Source organism: Emys orbicularis, chromosome 7 (genome assembly GCF_028017835.1).
Source record: "Emys orbicularis isolate rEmyOrb1 chromosome 7, rEmyOrb1.hap1, whole genome shotgun sequence".
Classification (NCBI taxonomy): domain Eukaryota; kingdom Metazoa; phylum Chordata; order Testudines; family Emydidae; genus Emys; species Emys orbicularis.
In genome coordinates, this window is record NC_088689.1 from 6,006,486 (window position 1) to 6,019,894 (window position 13,409).

Genomic DNA, 13,409 nt, shown 5'->3' on the forward strand with positions numbered 1-13,409 from the left:
GCGCATTTCACACAATAGGCCTGGTTCAAGGAATGAGGGATGCCTTACACTTCCAGCTGCATATAGTCCATCCTTATGATATGCCATGGCAAGCAGAACAGGTTTTTGTGTTTTCCGTTTGTCTTCTGCAAAAGCAAAAACATAAAATAATGTTTTTGAAAATGGCTTAGCTCTTAAATATCTCATTGAACGTACTGCTTGGGAAATATGACAGACTGACAACCTGGGAGGCTGAAAAAACTAGCACAGGTAGTCACAGGGCTAGTTACCTCCACACTCCCCAGCGATGTGCCTCAACCTTGATTTGAGAGGGATTACATTTATGGGTGAGGAAGTAGCTCAGTCTAGCAAGGAGAAGGCCAATTAGTGTCAACTGTAGTTGTGGCTTTGTGATGTGGACATATGTCCACTACAAACTGAGATTATTAATTTATTTTGCATAGGCCACTAAACAGTCACCAAGACAAAACAGATTTTTTTTTAAGTTTCCCAATAGTAATTGAGAAAGAGTGCCTCGTACAAAGTTAGTGCTATATAAACAACAAATCATTTCCAGTGGTTCTAAACAAAATGTAGGGGCCTGAATCTGATTTTACATCAGTGTAATTTAGAATTAACACAAAACAAATAAGTCCAGTTTCATTGTCTCTGTTGAGGCTGTCAAAATGGCTTTCCATTAGTACCAATCGTGTTGATAATTTTTGTGATTTAGATACCTGACCTCATGCCATTAAATTGTCTCTCACAGGCCACTGAACATCAGTATCCTTCTAGCCAATGCTCTACCTAGGATGGAGTTGTATTGACATGTATTATGACTCCTAGCAGCCACTGGTGTGGCCTTAAAAAAACAAAACAAGTGAATACCTTCCTTTTTCAAACTATCGCCAGAAAGAAGTGGTAAGGAACGAAATTTTGTTCGCCTTCGTTCTGCATAAAGAAAAAGAAACAAATTGAAGTGTGAACTATAGTACATGTACCTAATACATGAATGTTGCACTAAGGGCTAGCTGTAGTCTAGTCTACTGAACACAGAGCTAGGCATCAGGAGACCTGGGTTCTTTTCCTGTCTCTGCCAATTAATTCATCTGTGTGCCTGTGGGCAAGTCACAATGTTTCTGTGGCTCAGTTACCCCATCAGTAAAATGGGAATAACAATCATAGATATATATGATTGGAAGAGACCTCGACAGGTCATCTAGTCCAGTCCCTTTAGGGAGGCAGGACTAAGTATTATCTAGAGCCTAGACCATGCCTGACAGGTCTCTGCCTAACATTTTGAGATCTATAGATGGAAATCAGTATATATGCTAATGCGAAGTGTTATTATTATTTACTTAGGTTCTCTAACTTGATTAATCTATGATAGAGGAACTTCATCTACTCCAAAAATGTTCAGGTGAAATGGGGCAGCTGTTAAAGGGATTGATTCAACACGTGCTTAATGGGTTTTTTTATTCAACGGGACTTAAGCATGTAATTGAGTGCTTTGCTAAGGAGAAAAGGTCTTAATCACATACTTTAAGTTAAGCATGTTCTTAAGTACTTTGTGAATTGGGGCCTAAGAGCATACAACACCACTGCACAATAGTTTAGAACAGGAAGCAAAGAAGAACACTGTGGCCAACTGAAACACCGAAAGGTGCAACCTACTGAATTGACAAATCCCAAACTTTTCTTGGAGAACTCCAAATACTTACCTGGCTTGACTTGTGACAATAAATAATCAGATCACAGCCAAGGGATTAACACAACACTTCTTGTTAAAAAAAGCCCAAAACGATAACCCTCCATATCTGGATTAATCACCACACTTTAAGTGAGGTACAATACTTTGGGAAGCTAGGAATACTCAGTGCAGCATTAGAACAGGACCTTGAAGAATCATGTTAGCTAACATAATGCTAAACACAACTCAGCAGTATGTGTAGACAATGACTGACACGTTTTCCATGTCTGTAACTACAGGGTTAACATGAACAGTTGGCATGACATTAAACACAGCCTTCCCTATCTACACTGACTGCAAAGTAGTGTTAAGTATCATGTTAGTTAGCATGACTCCTCAAGGGCATGTTCTAACACAACCCAATTTTCTAGTGAAGGCACGACCTAGGTTTTGGGCAACATCAAACATGTTGCTGGTGCTCAATACATTAATAAACAATAATAATATAAGGCTGTATATGTCTGGCCTACTAATGCTTTTACATCAGTTCTGCGGGGTTGTTAATGAGATCTGCAATACCAGCATTATTGTTCATTTTTAAGACCAAACAACATTGAAGCATTTGTATATTTTTGCCAGAGGAAAAAGATATTGTGGCCAATGGAAAAGGAAAGAAACCACATACCAAGAGATTCATGGAATTTCTATAAAAACCCTCAGTGCAGCTCTTTGTTACCTTTAGCGTCTGGTGAAGGTTTGTAATAGAGAAGAGAAGCTTTGAGTGTCTCAACATTAATTGCCAAAAAATGTCCCTCTTCACAGCCCATATACAGGTCAGACGTTGCAGTCCAGCAGTGGACGGTAGGGTGGACTGAAGGCTGGATGTCATCTTTAGGCTTCAATATAAAAATCACCAAGCTTCAGTTAAAAGTAGCAAATGTTTGTATACATAAATATGGAGATTCTGAGATTTTAAGGCCAGAAGGTACCATTAGATCATCTAGTGTGACATCCTGTATAATGCAGGCCAGAGAATTTCACCCACTGACTTCTTCGTTGAGCCCATTAACTTGCATTTGACTAAAGCATATCTTCCAGAAAGGGTCCCGTCTAGATTTTAAGACATCAAGAGAGGGAGAATCCACCACTTCCCTTGGTAGCTTGTTCCAATGGTTAATCACCCTCACTGTTAAAACATTATCCCTTATTTGAATTTGTCTGGCTTTAATTTCCACTTGTTGGTTCTTGTTATGCCCTTCTCCATTAGAATGAAGAGTCCTTTAGTATCTGGTATCTTCTCCCTGTGAAGGTATTTATACTCTGTACTCAAGTCACCCCTCAGTCTTCTTTTTGATAAACTAACCTGACTTTGCTAGTAAGTATCTCACTATAAGGCATTTTTGTGGCTCTTTTCTACATCCTCTCCAATTTTTCAACACCCTTTTTAAAATGTGGACACCAGAACAGAATGCAGTATTCTTGTATCAGCCTCACCAATGCTGTCTATGGAACTAAAATCACCTTTCTACCCCTACTCATTACTATCCTGTTTACACATCTAAGGACTGCATAGCCCTTTTAGCCACACCATTGCCCTGGGTGCTCATGTCGAGTTGTTTGTCCACTATGACGCCTAGAATCCTCTTCAGAGTCACTGCTTTCCAGGATACAGTCCTACATTCTGTAAGTACAGCCTACATTTTTATACCTATACGTATGTTCTTGTACTTGGCAGTATTAATATGTATTTTGTTTTCATGGGCACAGTTCACCAAGCCATCCAGACCGCTCTGTTAGACTGCCCTGTGCTCATCACTTTTTACCATTTTGCCAGTCTTTGTGTCATCTGCAAATCAGTTCTGGGCACATCTCTGACAGATTTCCAGTGTGAGCTTGGGCAAGTCACCTAGCTTCTCTATGCCTAAGCTCCCGATCTATAAAATGGGGATAATAGTACTTCCCTACATTAGAAGAGTGTTATAGTATGTGAGTGCCTCAGAATCTTTGTTAGTGGGGCCACACAAGAATGGGTATTGCTAAGTTGAAGTGAATTCAGTGAAACGTAACAAAGACCATTAGGTGGACTGATTTAAGAGGAAATATTAAAATAATTAAATATTAATAGCTTGGCTAAGTGGTGATTAAATGAGGGATAGTAACTTGAATCCTGCAGTCCAGGTAATGCAATGGAGAATCGGACCCAATAAGTCTACAAGAATTTGAAACGTGTAAGCATGAAGGGAGGGAAAGTATTTAATAGAATAAAACGGATTATAGCTAATTGTAGTGGGACAAATAAAGAAAGCAAATTTAAAGTGAATAGTAGAAGAAGCTTCCTGACAGTGACATATATTATCTGTGAGATTAAACCCTCCAAAGAAGTTGCAAAAACCCTATTGCTTGGCACTTGAAAAGCTGATCTTCACAAAACACTAGCAAATGTAAAATAGAGAAAAATCCTATGTTGGCAGAGAGATGGACAGGATGATCTAAGAGATCTTTTTCATCTCTAGAGTCAGTGGAGAGTAGGAAGTGTTAATCCTGGGGTCTTTGCCTAATTCCACACTGGTCAATGATTACCTGCCTAGCTAAATTCAAATGTTGTTTCAACAGTAGAAAGGTATCACTCTTCACTTCTTGTCCAAAACTCTGATGTAGAATTGCTGTGAGACCATAATAGCAATCACATCCCACTCCAAAAGTAGCTTCATTTTAGTGGGGGATGAAGGAATGTGCATAGTTTGTAATTCTACAAAACACCTAAAGTCTTGCAAAAGGTACAGGAAGAGGAAAGATGGATGCTCTTTTGCTGGCAATACAGGACTGAGAGTCAGAAGTATCTAGGTTTTATTTCTAAGATCTGCCAGAGACTCACTATGTGATTTTGGTTAAGTCTCTCTCTCTCTCTCTAAAATGGGATATTTATCTACCTCAGAGGTGTGTTGTCAGTCAATCCATTATTCTCTATGAAGCATTTTGAGGAAAGATGTTTCAGAAATACAATCATAGAATCATAGATTATCAGGGTTGGAAGGGACCTCAGGAGGTCATCTAGTCCAACCCCCTGCTCAAAGCAGGACCAATTCCCAACTAAATCATCCCAGCCAGGGCTTTGTCAAGCCGGGCCTTAAAAACCTCCAAGGAAGGAGGTTTTAAGAAATGGACTCATTTATTTTATAAATCAAATAAGAATAATAAACTCTAGTAGTATGCTAGAGATTCTATAATGAAATGGTCATTATATCATCCCAACATAGATTTCAGACAGGTATTTTTACATATTTTATGAGATTTTATCTCCACACATCTTTTTTTGCGAGATAGTAGTTGAGTTACTCTAACTCGGAGGCTTCCTATGCAAGTCCAGGTCGGCATCTGTTATCAAGTCCATTTCTAATCATTGTCATGACTCAACATACATAATAGGCACAGAGTTCTAATTCCAGACTGGGACCATCGCCATGTATACCCAGGACAAGGAAGTCACAGGAAGCACTCCCATTTGCTGTTTGTGTTCTGAAATTGTACAATCATTCATAAGCTTCCTAAAGCTTTGTTCCTTTAAATAGCACTCTCTAGAGGAAAAGCCCAGAACCCTGGACATGAAATGTTTTGTGGAAAGCTGATGGCATCTAACAGGGCATGGTGACAAAGAGGGGTCATGTTTGGATACAAAGTCTGAGCAACTGCAGAAAACTCAGGGCTTAGCTATAAGAAATACTGAAACAGAAAATATCTCCTTGTGCAAGAAGAGAGAGGGTTAAAAACTTCATGCGGCTGCCCCTTTTTGGCAACACTTGGTTACAACTCCAGCCACAACAACATATTTTGAAGCATAGTTGGAGCAAGTGGTTGTCCATAAATATAAATATTAAGACCGTCCTTTCATCTGATTCAGACCTACTGACAAAGGACATAAATCTTCCTTTCTGTTGAATCCTGTCTGTTGAATGTTTCCTTGAGGGTATGTTCCTGCTCCCTTTGAATTCAACTGAAATACCTCACACAGACTGTGATACAGGCAGAGGTGAAAGTAAGCCGGTCCGGTCCAGTACGGTGTACCAGCAAGAGCCAGTACACTGTGCCGGACTGGACTGGCTTCACACAGACTTAAATTAGAGGCGGAACATGTCCTTATTGATTGAATGATCATATGAGGTAGCAGAGAGTGTGGAAGTAGAGCAAGAACTGACAGGGATTTGAAGGGGATTTCAATGCAAACAGTCTCTTCTGTGAGCAAGAGTCAGGCTAGATGTAACCCTAATAACGTGAGATTTGTAGAAGCGAGGATTATGTGAGGCGAGTGGGAAAGAACTGTGTGAGAAGTTGTTGCAATCTTGTGTAGATAAATATGGAATGTAGACTAGAGTCTAAATAAGTGAGAAAAATAAGATATTAGGATGACCTATGTATAAACAAAATGCAGCTGTTGCTTATTATTGTATGTAACAAAAGGTATAAATGCGTGCTGTAATTGTTTACCTGTAGAGAGACCTGCCTAGGAGGGGGAAACCCTGTGTCCTAGTGCACTCTCTCCCTCCACACAATTGCTAGAGATAATAAAGTATCTGACTTTGCTGCACCCAAAAAGAGAGTGAGAACAGTGTTTTTCTCCGACAAATTCCGAAAAAATTCCTTAGTATTTGTCAAAGTGAGACATTTGCACTTTTCTGCAGATGAATTTCTGGTCTTGATCAATGGGAGAAAATCTTACAGGCTAGACAAATCACTTTCTACTCCAGAAGTCTATGTGGAAGCTTTTATCTCCAGCAGAGCCCGGAGACCCCAAAAGGCTGGAGAACAAGGTGACCACTGCAGTCCACCATCGGTAAATATTACTGTAGATGGTAAGGGAGGGGAGAAGGGAATTCCTTGGCAAGCACAAATCTTTTGCACAGAGCCATAGGCTAGCGGATGTCCAAGTCAATGCTGGACTTACACATTAACAGATGTAACTGACTTGGCCTGAGGAGCCTCCGGCACTGCATTTAGCCGTATGGAGTGGAAATCCATCAACTTCATGAAAAAACTCGTACAGATACAGACAGACATCATCTTCCTTTCCAAATGCAAGCAGATGGACATCATACCAAAAGGACTAAAGGTAAAAAATCCATTACAATCTACATATCACACAGACTATGCTGAGAGACTGTGTCACACGCTCTCAAAGAAACTGCGAAACCACCTGATCAGCATCCTATACAGCAAACAGGGAAAGATTAAGAATGAGCTCTCAAAACTGGATACTCGCATAAAAAACCAACCTTCCACACAAACTTCCTCATGGATAGACTTTACAAAAACTAGACAAGCCATTTACAAGACAAACTTTGCCTCTCTACAAAGGAAAAAGGACACTAAACTATCTAAACTGCTACATGCCACAAGGAGCCACAACAGTAGTTCCCTTAACCCACCCAGCAATATTGTTAATCTTTCCAGCTATACTCTTAGCCCAGCAGAAGAGTCTGTCCTATCTCAGGGCCTCTCCTTTTGTCCCTCCAGACCCACGAACATGATACAGCTCTGCGGTGACCTAGAATCCTACTTTCGACGTCTCCGACTCAAAAGAATATTTCCAACATAACTCTGAACAGCATACTAACCCACAGAATCCCCCCTACCAGCACTACAAAAAAAAGGATTCTGCGTGGACTCCTCCGGACGGTCGAAACAACAGACTGGATTTCTACATAGATTGCTTCCGTCAACGTGCAAAGGCTGAAATTGTGGAAAAGCAACATCACTTGCCCCATAACCTCAGCCATGCTTATCACAACGCCATCTACAGCCTCAGAAACAACCCTGACATCATTATCAAAAAGGCTGACAAAGGAGGTGCTGTCGTCATCATGAATAAATTGGAATATGACCAAGAGGCTGCTAGACAGCTCTCTAACACCACATTCTACAGGTCATTATCCTCTGATCCCACTGAGGATTACCTAAAGAAACTACACCATCTGCTAAAAAAACTCCCTGACAAAGCACAGGAACAAATCTGTACAGACACATGCCTAGAACCCCGACCAGGGGTATTCTATTTGCTACCCAAGATCCATAAACCTGGAAATCCTGGACGCCCCATCATCTCAGGCATTGGCACCCTAACATCAGGCTTGTCTGGTTATGTGGACTCTCTCCTCAGACCCTATGCTACCAGCACTCCCAGCTATCTTCGAGACACCACTGACTTCCTGAGGAAACTACAATCCATCAGTGATCTTCCAGAAAACACCATCCTGGCCACTATGGACGTAGAAGCCCTCTACACCAATATTCCACACAAAGATGGACTACAAGCTATCAGGAACAGTATCCCCGATAATGTCACAGCTAACCTGGTGGCTGAACTTTGTGACTTTGTCCTCACCCACAACTATTTCACATTTGGGGACAATTTGAATTTGCTTTGAGCAGGGGGGTGGACTAGATGACCTCCTGAGGTCCCTTCCAACCCTGATATTCTATGATTCTATGACAATATATACCTTGTCATAGAATATATACCTTCAAGTCAGCGGCACTGCTATGGGTACCCACATGGCCCCACAGTATGCCAACATTTTTATGGCTGACTTAGAACAATGCTTCCTTAGCTCTCGTCCCCTAATGCCCCTACTCTACTTGCGCTACATTGATGACATCTTCATCATCTGGACCCATGGAAAAGAAGCCCTTGAGGAATTCCACCATGATTTCAATAATTTCCATCCCACCATCAACCTCAGCCTAGATCAATCCACACAAGCGGTCCATTTCCTGGACTCTACTGTGCTAATAAGCGATGGTCACATAAATACCACCCTATACCGGAAACCTACTGACCGCTACACTTACCTACATGCCTCCAGCTTCCATCCAGGACACACCACACGATCCATTGTCTACAGCCAAGCTCTAAGATATAACCGCATTTGCTCCAATCCCTCAGATAGAGACAAGCACCTACAAGATCTCTATCAAGCATTCTTAAAACTACAATACCCACCTGCTGAAGTGAAAAAACAGATTGACAGAGCCAGACGAGTACCCAGAAGTCACCTCCTACAAGACAGGCCCAACAAAGAAAATAACAGAACACCACTAGCTGTCACCTTCAGCCCCCAACTAAAACCTCTCCAGCGCATCATCAGAGATCTACAACCTATCCTGAAAGATGATCCTTTACTCTCACAGATCTTGGGAGACAGACCTGTCCTCGCTTACAGACAACCCCCTAACCTAAAGCAAATACTCACCAGCAACCACACATCACTGAACAAAAACACTGACCCAGGAACCTATCCTTGTAACAAAGCCCATTGCCAACTCTGTCCACATATCTATTCAAGGGACACCATCATAGGACCTAATCACATCAGCCACGCCATCAGGGGCTCGTTCACCTGCACATCTACAAATGTGATAGATGCCATCATGTGCCAGCAATGCCCGTCTGCCATGTACATTGGCCAAACCGGACAGTCTCTACGCAAAAGAATTAATAGACACAAATCTGACATCAGGAATCATAATACCCAAAAACCAGTGGGAGAACACTTTAACCTGTCTGGCCATTCAATGACAGACCTGTGGGTGGCTATCTTACAACAGAAAAACTTCAAAAACAGACTCCAACGAGAGACTGCTGAGCTGGAATTGATATGCAAACTAGATACAATCAACTCAGGATTGAATAAGGACTGGGAATGGCTGAGCCATTACAAACATTGAATCTATCTCCCCTTGTAAGTATTCTCACACTTCTTATCAAACTGTCTGTACTGAGCTATCTTGATTATCACTTCAAAAGTTTTTTTCTCTTACTTAATTGGCCTCTCAGAGTTGGTAAGACAACTCCCACCTGTTCATGCTCTCTGTATGTGTGTATATGTATCTCCTCAATATATGTTCCACTCTATATGCATCCGAAGAAGTGGGCTGTAGCCCACGAAAGCTTATGCTCTAATAAATTTGTTGGTCTCTAAGGTGCCACAAGTACTCCTGTTCTTTTTCCCCATCAGTAGGTGTATGTGAGACCCTCCCACGCTTGCAGCATTTCCGGAGGATACCAGTGCCCAACAGGCACCGTTTCTTCTTTATTCTTCCGACTGAAGGCAGCCTTTGCTAACAATTTGCTAATTTAACTAACTAGAAAGAAAATAGCCCCAAAGGGCAAAATTACAAGAAATCAATGAGGAAAGCGTTGAGGACAGTGTGTGTGATTCCACCGCTCTGCACCTTCTGTGGTCACAATGGAATTGAAGTGTGTGGAGACCCCCCCCCCCCCATTCCCCTTTTATACCCTTGAAATCTTCTGCAAGAGTGGGGTGAATGGCCCCAATGGGCACAGCTTGCTAGAAAAATTCGGTAGCTTGACACCAGAGGCACTATATCCCTCAAATAGGAATACACAGAGGCCACTTGAAGAAGAACTACAAGGTACTTTGTTATATTTACCTTGGAAAGTTAAATTGGATTATGCCAGCCCTGATGTGATTTATCTGGGAATCTAGGCATTTTCAAACCTGACGCATAAAATAGAGAGCCATCCCCGTGATTATAATTCTAATGCTAATATGGGTTTCACAAACATTGCTGAGAGAATATACCCCTTTCCTAAACTGGGCAAGTTTAATAGGCTTTCAATTATGAATTTTGTTCATATCTGTCAGTATCATTACAATCATAACATTTTATATTAGCAGTTAGATGCAGAGTTGTAGTTACCCTAAATGTCTCTGCTTCATCCCCTGCCAGCCCAGCAATGGCTGAAATTGGCAGCACAGGACCATAGTAGAGGTCTTGGATATCAGGATGTGAAAAAAAGACATCCTGTTTACACATCAGAGACCCATCTTCGGCAGGGAGTCTGACAGGCCTGCAAAAAGGAAGGAAATAGCACATGAGCTGAGGAAGCATTTACAGAAAATAAACACTGGGAAGTACGAGTATCAGAGGGGTAGCCGTGTTAGTCTGAATCTGTAAAAAGCAACAGAGGGTCCTGTGGCACCTTTAAGACTAACAGAAGTATTGGGTCTTAAAGGTGCCACAGGACCCTCTGTTGCTTTTTATTGGGAAGTACGTTTTCAAAACCTGGAGACTCTGACCCTTTGTTGACATTCTAATACAAAGACTTTACCTCTATTATAATAATGAAAGACTGATTTAAACAAGCAGTTTACATGGCAGATACTGTTGCAATAAAGAATAATAGGCTTGGTCTACACTGAAAAGTTACACCAGCATAGCTATGTTGGTCAGGGGCATGGAAAAAAACACCCACACTGAGCACTTTAGCTATCACGGCAAAATCCCTAGCGTAGGTGCAGCTATGTAGATAGAAGAGGGCTTTCGTCAATATAGCTAACTTCGTTCAGGGAGGCAGTGTTCCTACAGTGACTCCTTCTGGCAGTGTAGGTTGAGTCTACGCTATGGGGCTATGTGGACATAACTGTGCCAATATAGCTATGCCAGTATAGTCTCCATAATGTAGACATATACATAGTCTTTTTACTTCAGGAGAAGTAAGGTCTGAGCATAGAACTGGCAGCGATGAACTTCTGCATTCTATCCCAATGTCTGCTTCTGACACTGATTCCTTTTTGTCTTGGGCAAGTAACTTACCCACTCTGGAGATATGTCTACACTGCAATGAAAGACCAGAGACAGCAAGGGCTTGTCTGCACCATGCAGCTTTTAGCGACAAGGCTGTGTCGACACAGCCTTGTCGCTAAAAGTCAGCGTGTGTGAATGCTCTTTTTCGGTTCTTTGTCGGCACTTCCAGCCCCGCGAGTGGCGTTAGCTTTGTCGGCAGGAGAGCGCTCCTGCCGACAAAGCCGCATTCACACTGCCACTTGCGTTGGCAAAACTTTTGTCTTTCACTGTGGGGCTTTTTTAAGTACCCGTGAAAGACAAAAGTTTTGTTGACAACTTCGCAGTGTAGACAAGCCCCAAGTCTCAGAGCCCAGGTCAACTGACTCAGGGTCACAGGGCTTGGGCTGCAGGGATAAAAATAGCAGTGCAGAAGTCTGGACACAGGCTAGAGCCGGGCTTTGAAATCCTGTGAGTGGGGAGGGTCTGAGAGCCTGGGCTTCAGCCCGAGCATCTACACTGCTATATTAGTCCCACTGTCAGCTGAACTGGGCCCTGAGACTTGCTGCTGCAGGTTTTTTATTTCAGTATAGTCATACCCTGGGTGTCAGTTTCCCCCATCTGTGCATTGGGTTTAATAATTACCCTCCTAGCAGGGAGTTGTGAAGATTCATTGCTAATGTTTGAAAAGTGCTTTAAAGATGAAAAATGCTCTAAATATTATTCTCCTGTTGCATTCTGAATGGCATTCAGAAAGTGTCTTTTGTGTATGATCACCAATCAGATAGCAGAGTACCTATTAAAATGTATAAGGGAGGGCGAGTATGCAGTAGTTTGGGGAATATGCTGATTTATGACAATGAAATTTTATGTAAAAAGGTATAAATAAATAATAATCCTTCAACCAAATTTCAGTTCCTGCTGACTGGAGTGAAGAGAGAGAAAAATAAATATATCTTCCTGAGTAAACTTTATAGTGATAAAAAGCAAAAAGAATCCAGCTTAATTTTCAGATCCCACATTAAAGGCTGGTCTACACTTACACATTTTACCAGCATAACTGTGTCTGTGGGGGGGTGTCATGTTTTGCTGACATAGTCATCCTGGTAAAAGCCCTAGTGTAGACTGTTATAATGATATAATGGTACCTTATATCAGTATAGCTTATTTAAGTTTTCAACTGGAATAAACTATACTAGTATAAGCACTTTTATACATCCACGCTAGACATGGTTTGCTGTTCACACACACACACACACACACACAACCAGTATGGTTAAAGCAGCAAAACACGTAAGTGTAGACAAGCCCTGAGTCTGCAGTGCTGGGCAAATTACACTGAGCATTAGAAAAATCACCTTTGGATTTGTAAACTCACCACACAGGATATGGCAGTCACATGGAGAACAAGCATTGGACCCAACATGGTTTGTTTGTTTTTTGCAGACCAGTCTGTGACCACATCTTCTACTTTAAAATACACACATTCCACTTTACTAAATGATCTTTGCAGGCAAGAAACTCTGTCCAAACATGGTAATCACATGCAAGAGCAGAGGTGCAAGCTCTCCTACATTGCCGTAACAGGACTGAGGAATACTGACAGGGCAGAGCCACCTGCAGGAGTGGGAAGACAGTCCAGTCTCCGTGTGCATTCAATCCTGGATGTCTTACCAAAGACTGCTGACAAACCTGACTGTTCATATCAACTATAGTGATGGCTGTAATCTGGAGACCTGAGCACTAGGAAACGGTATCACAAATTCAACACACACAACCAGGGCCGGCTCCAGGCACCAGGCACCCAAGCACGTGCTTGGGGCGGCACCTGGTAAGGGGCGGCGGGAGGAGCGCGGCTCGGCATTCCACGGGGGGGGCGCTCCGGCGGCGCTCGGCGGGGGCGGGCTCCGGGGGGCGGCGCTCGGCGGGGGGGGCAGCGCGGGGCTCGCGCTGGTGGGGGGGGTTCCAGCGGCGCTCGGCGGGGGGGGGGGCGGGCTCCGGCGCGCGGCAGTCGGCGGGAGCGGGCTCCGGCACGCGGCGCTCGGCGGGGGGGGGGCGGCGCAGGCGCGGCGCTGGAAGGGGGGTTCCGGCGGCGCTCGGCAGTGGGCGGGGGCGGGCTCCAGCGGCGCGGCGCTCGGCGGGGGGGCGGCGCGGGGGGGCA

At 43.0% G+C, this 13,409-nt stretch overlaps 1 protein-coding gene across 1 annotated transcript in view; it reads right to left on the reverse strand.

Moving 5' to 3' along the window:
* Nucleotides 1–13,409, reverse strand: part of CFAP43 (cilia and flagella associated protein 43) — an 86,093-nt gene that overhangs the window by 59,614 nt on the left and 13,070 nt on the right. The window contains exons 5-8 of the mRNA XM_065408052.1: nucleotides 10,385–10,535; nucleotides 2,406–2,565; nucleotides 868–930; nucleotides 49–125 (exon numbers count right to left, since the gene is read on the reverse strand). Coding sequence (XP_065264124.1) covers nucleotides 49–125; nucleotides 868–930; nucleotides 2,406–2,565; nucleotides 10,385–10,535 — 451 coding nt within the window. The remainder of the gene's footprint in view (nucleotides 1–48; nucleotides 126–867; nucleotides 931–2,405; nucleotides 2,566–10,384; nucleotides 10,536–13,409) is intronic.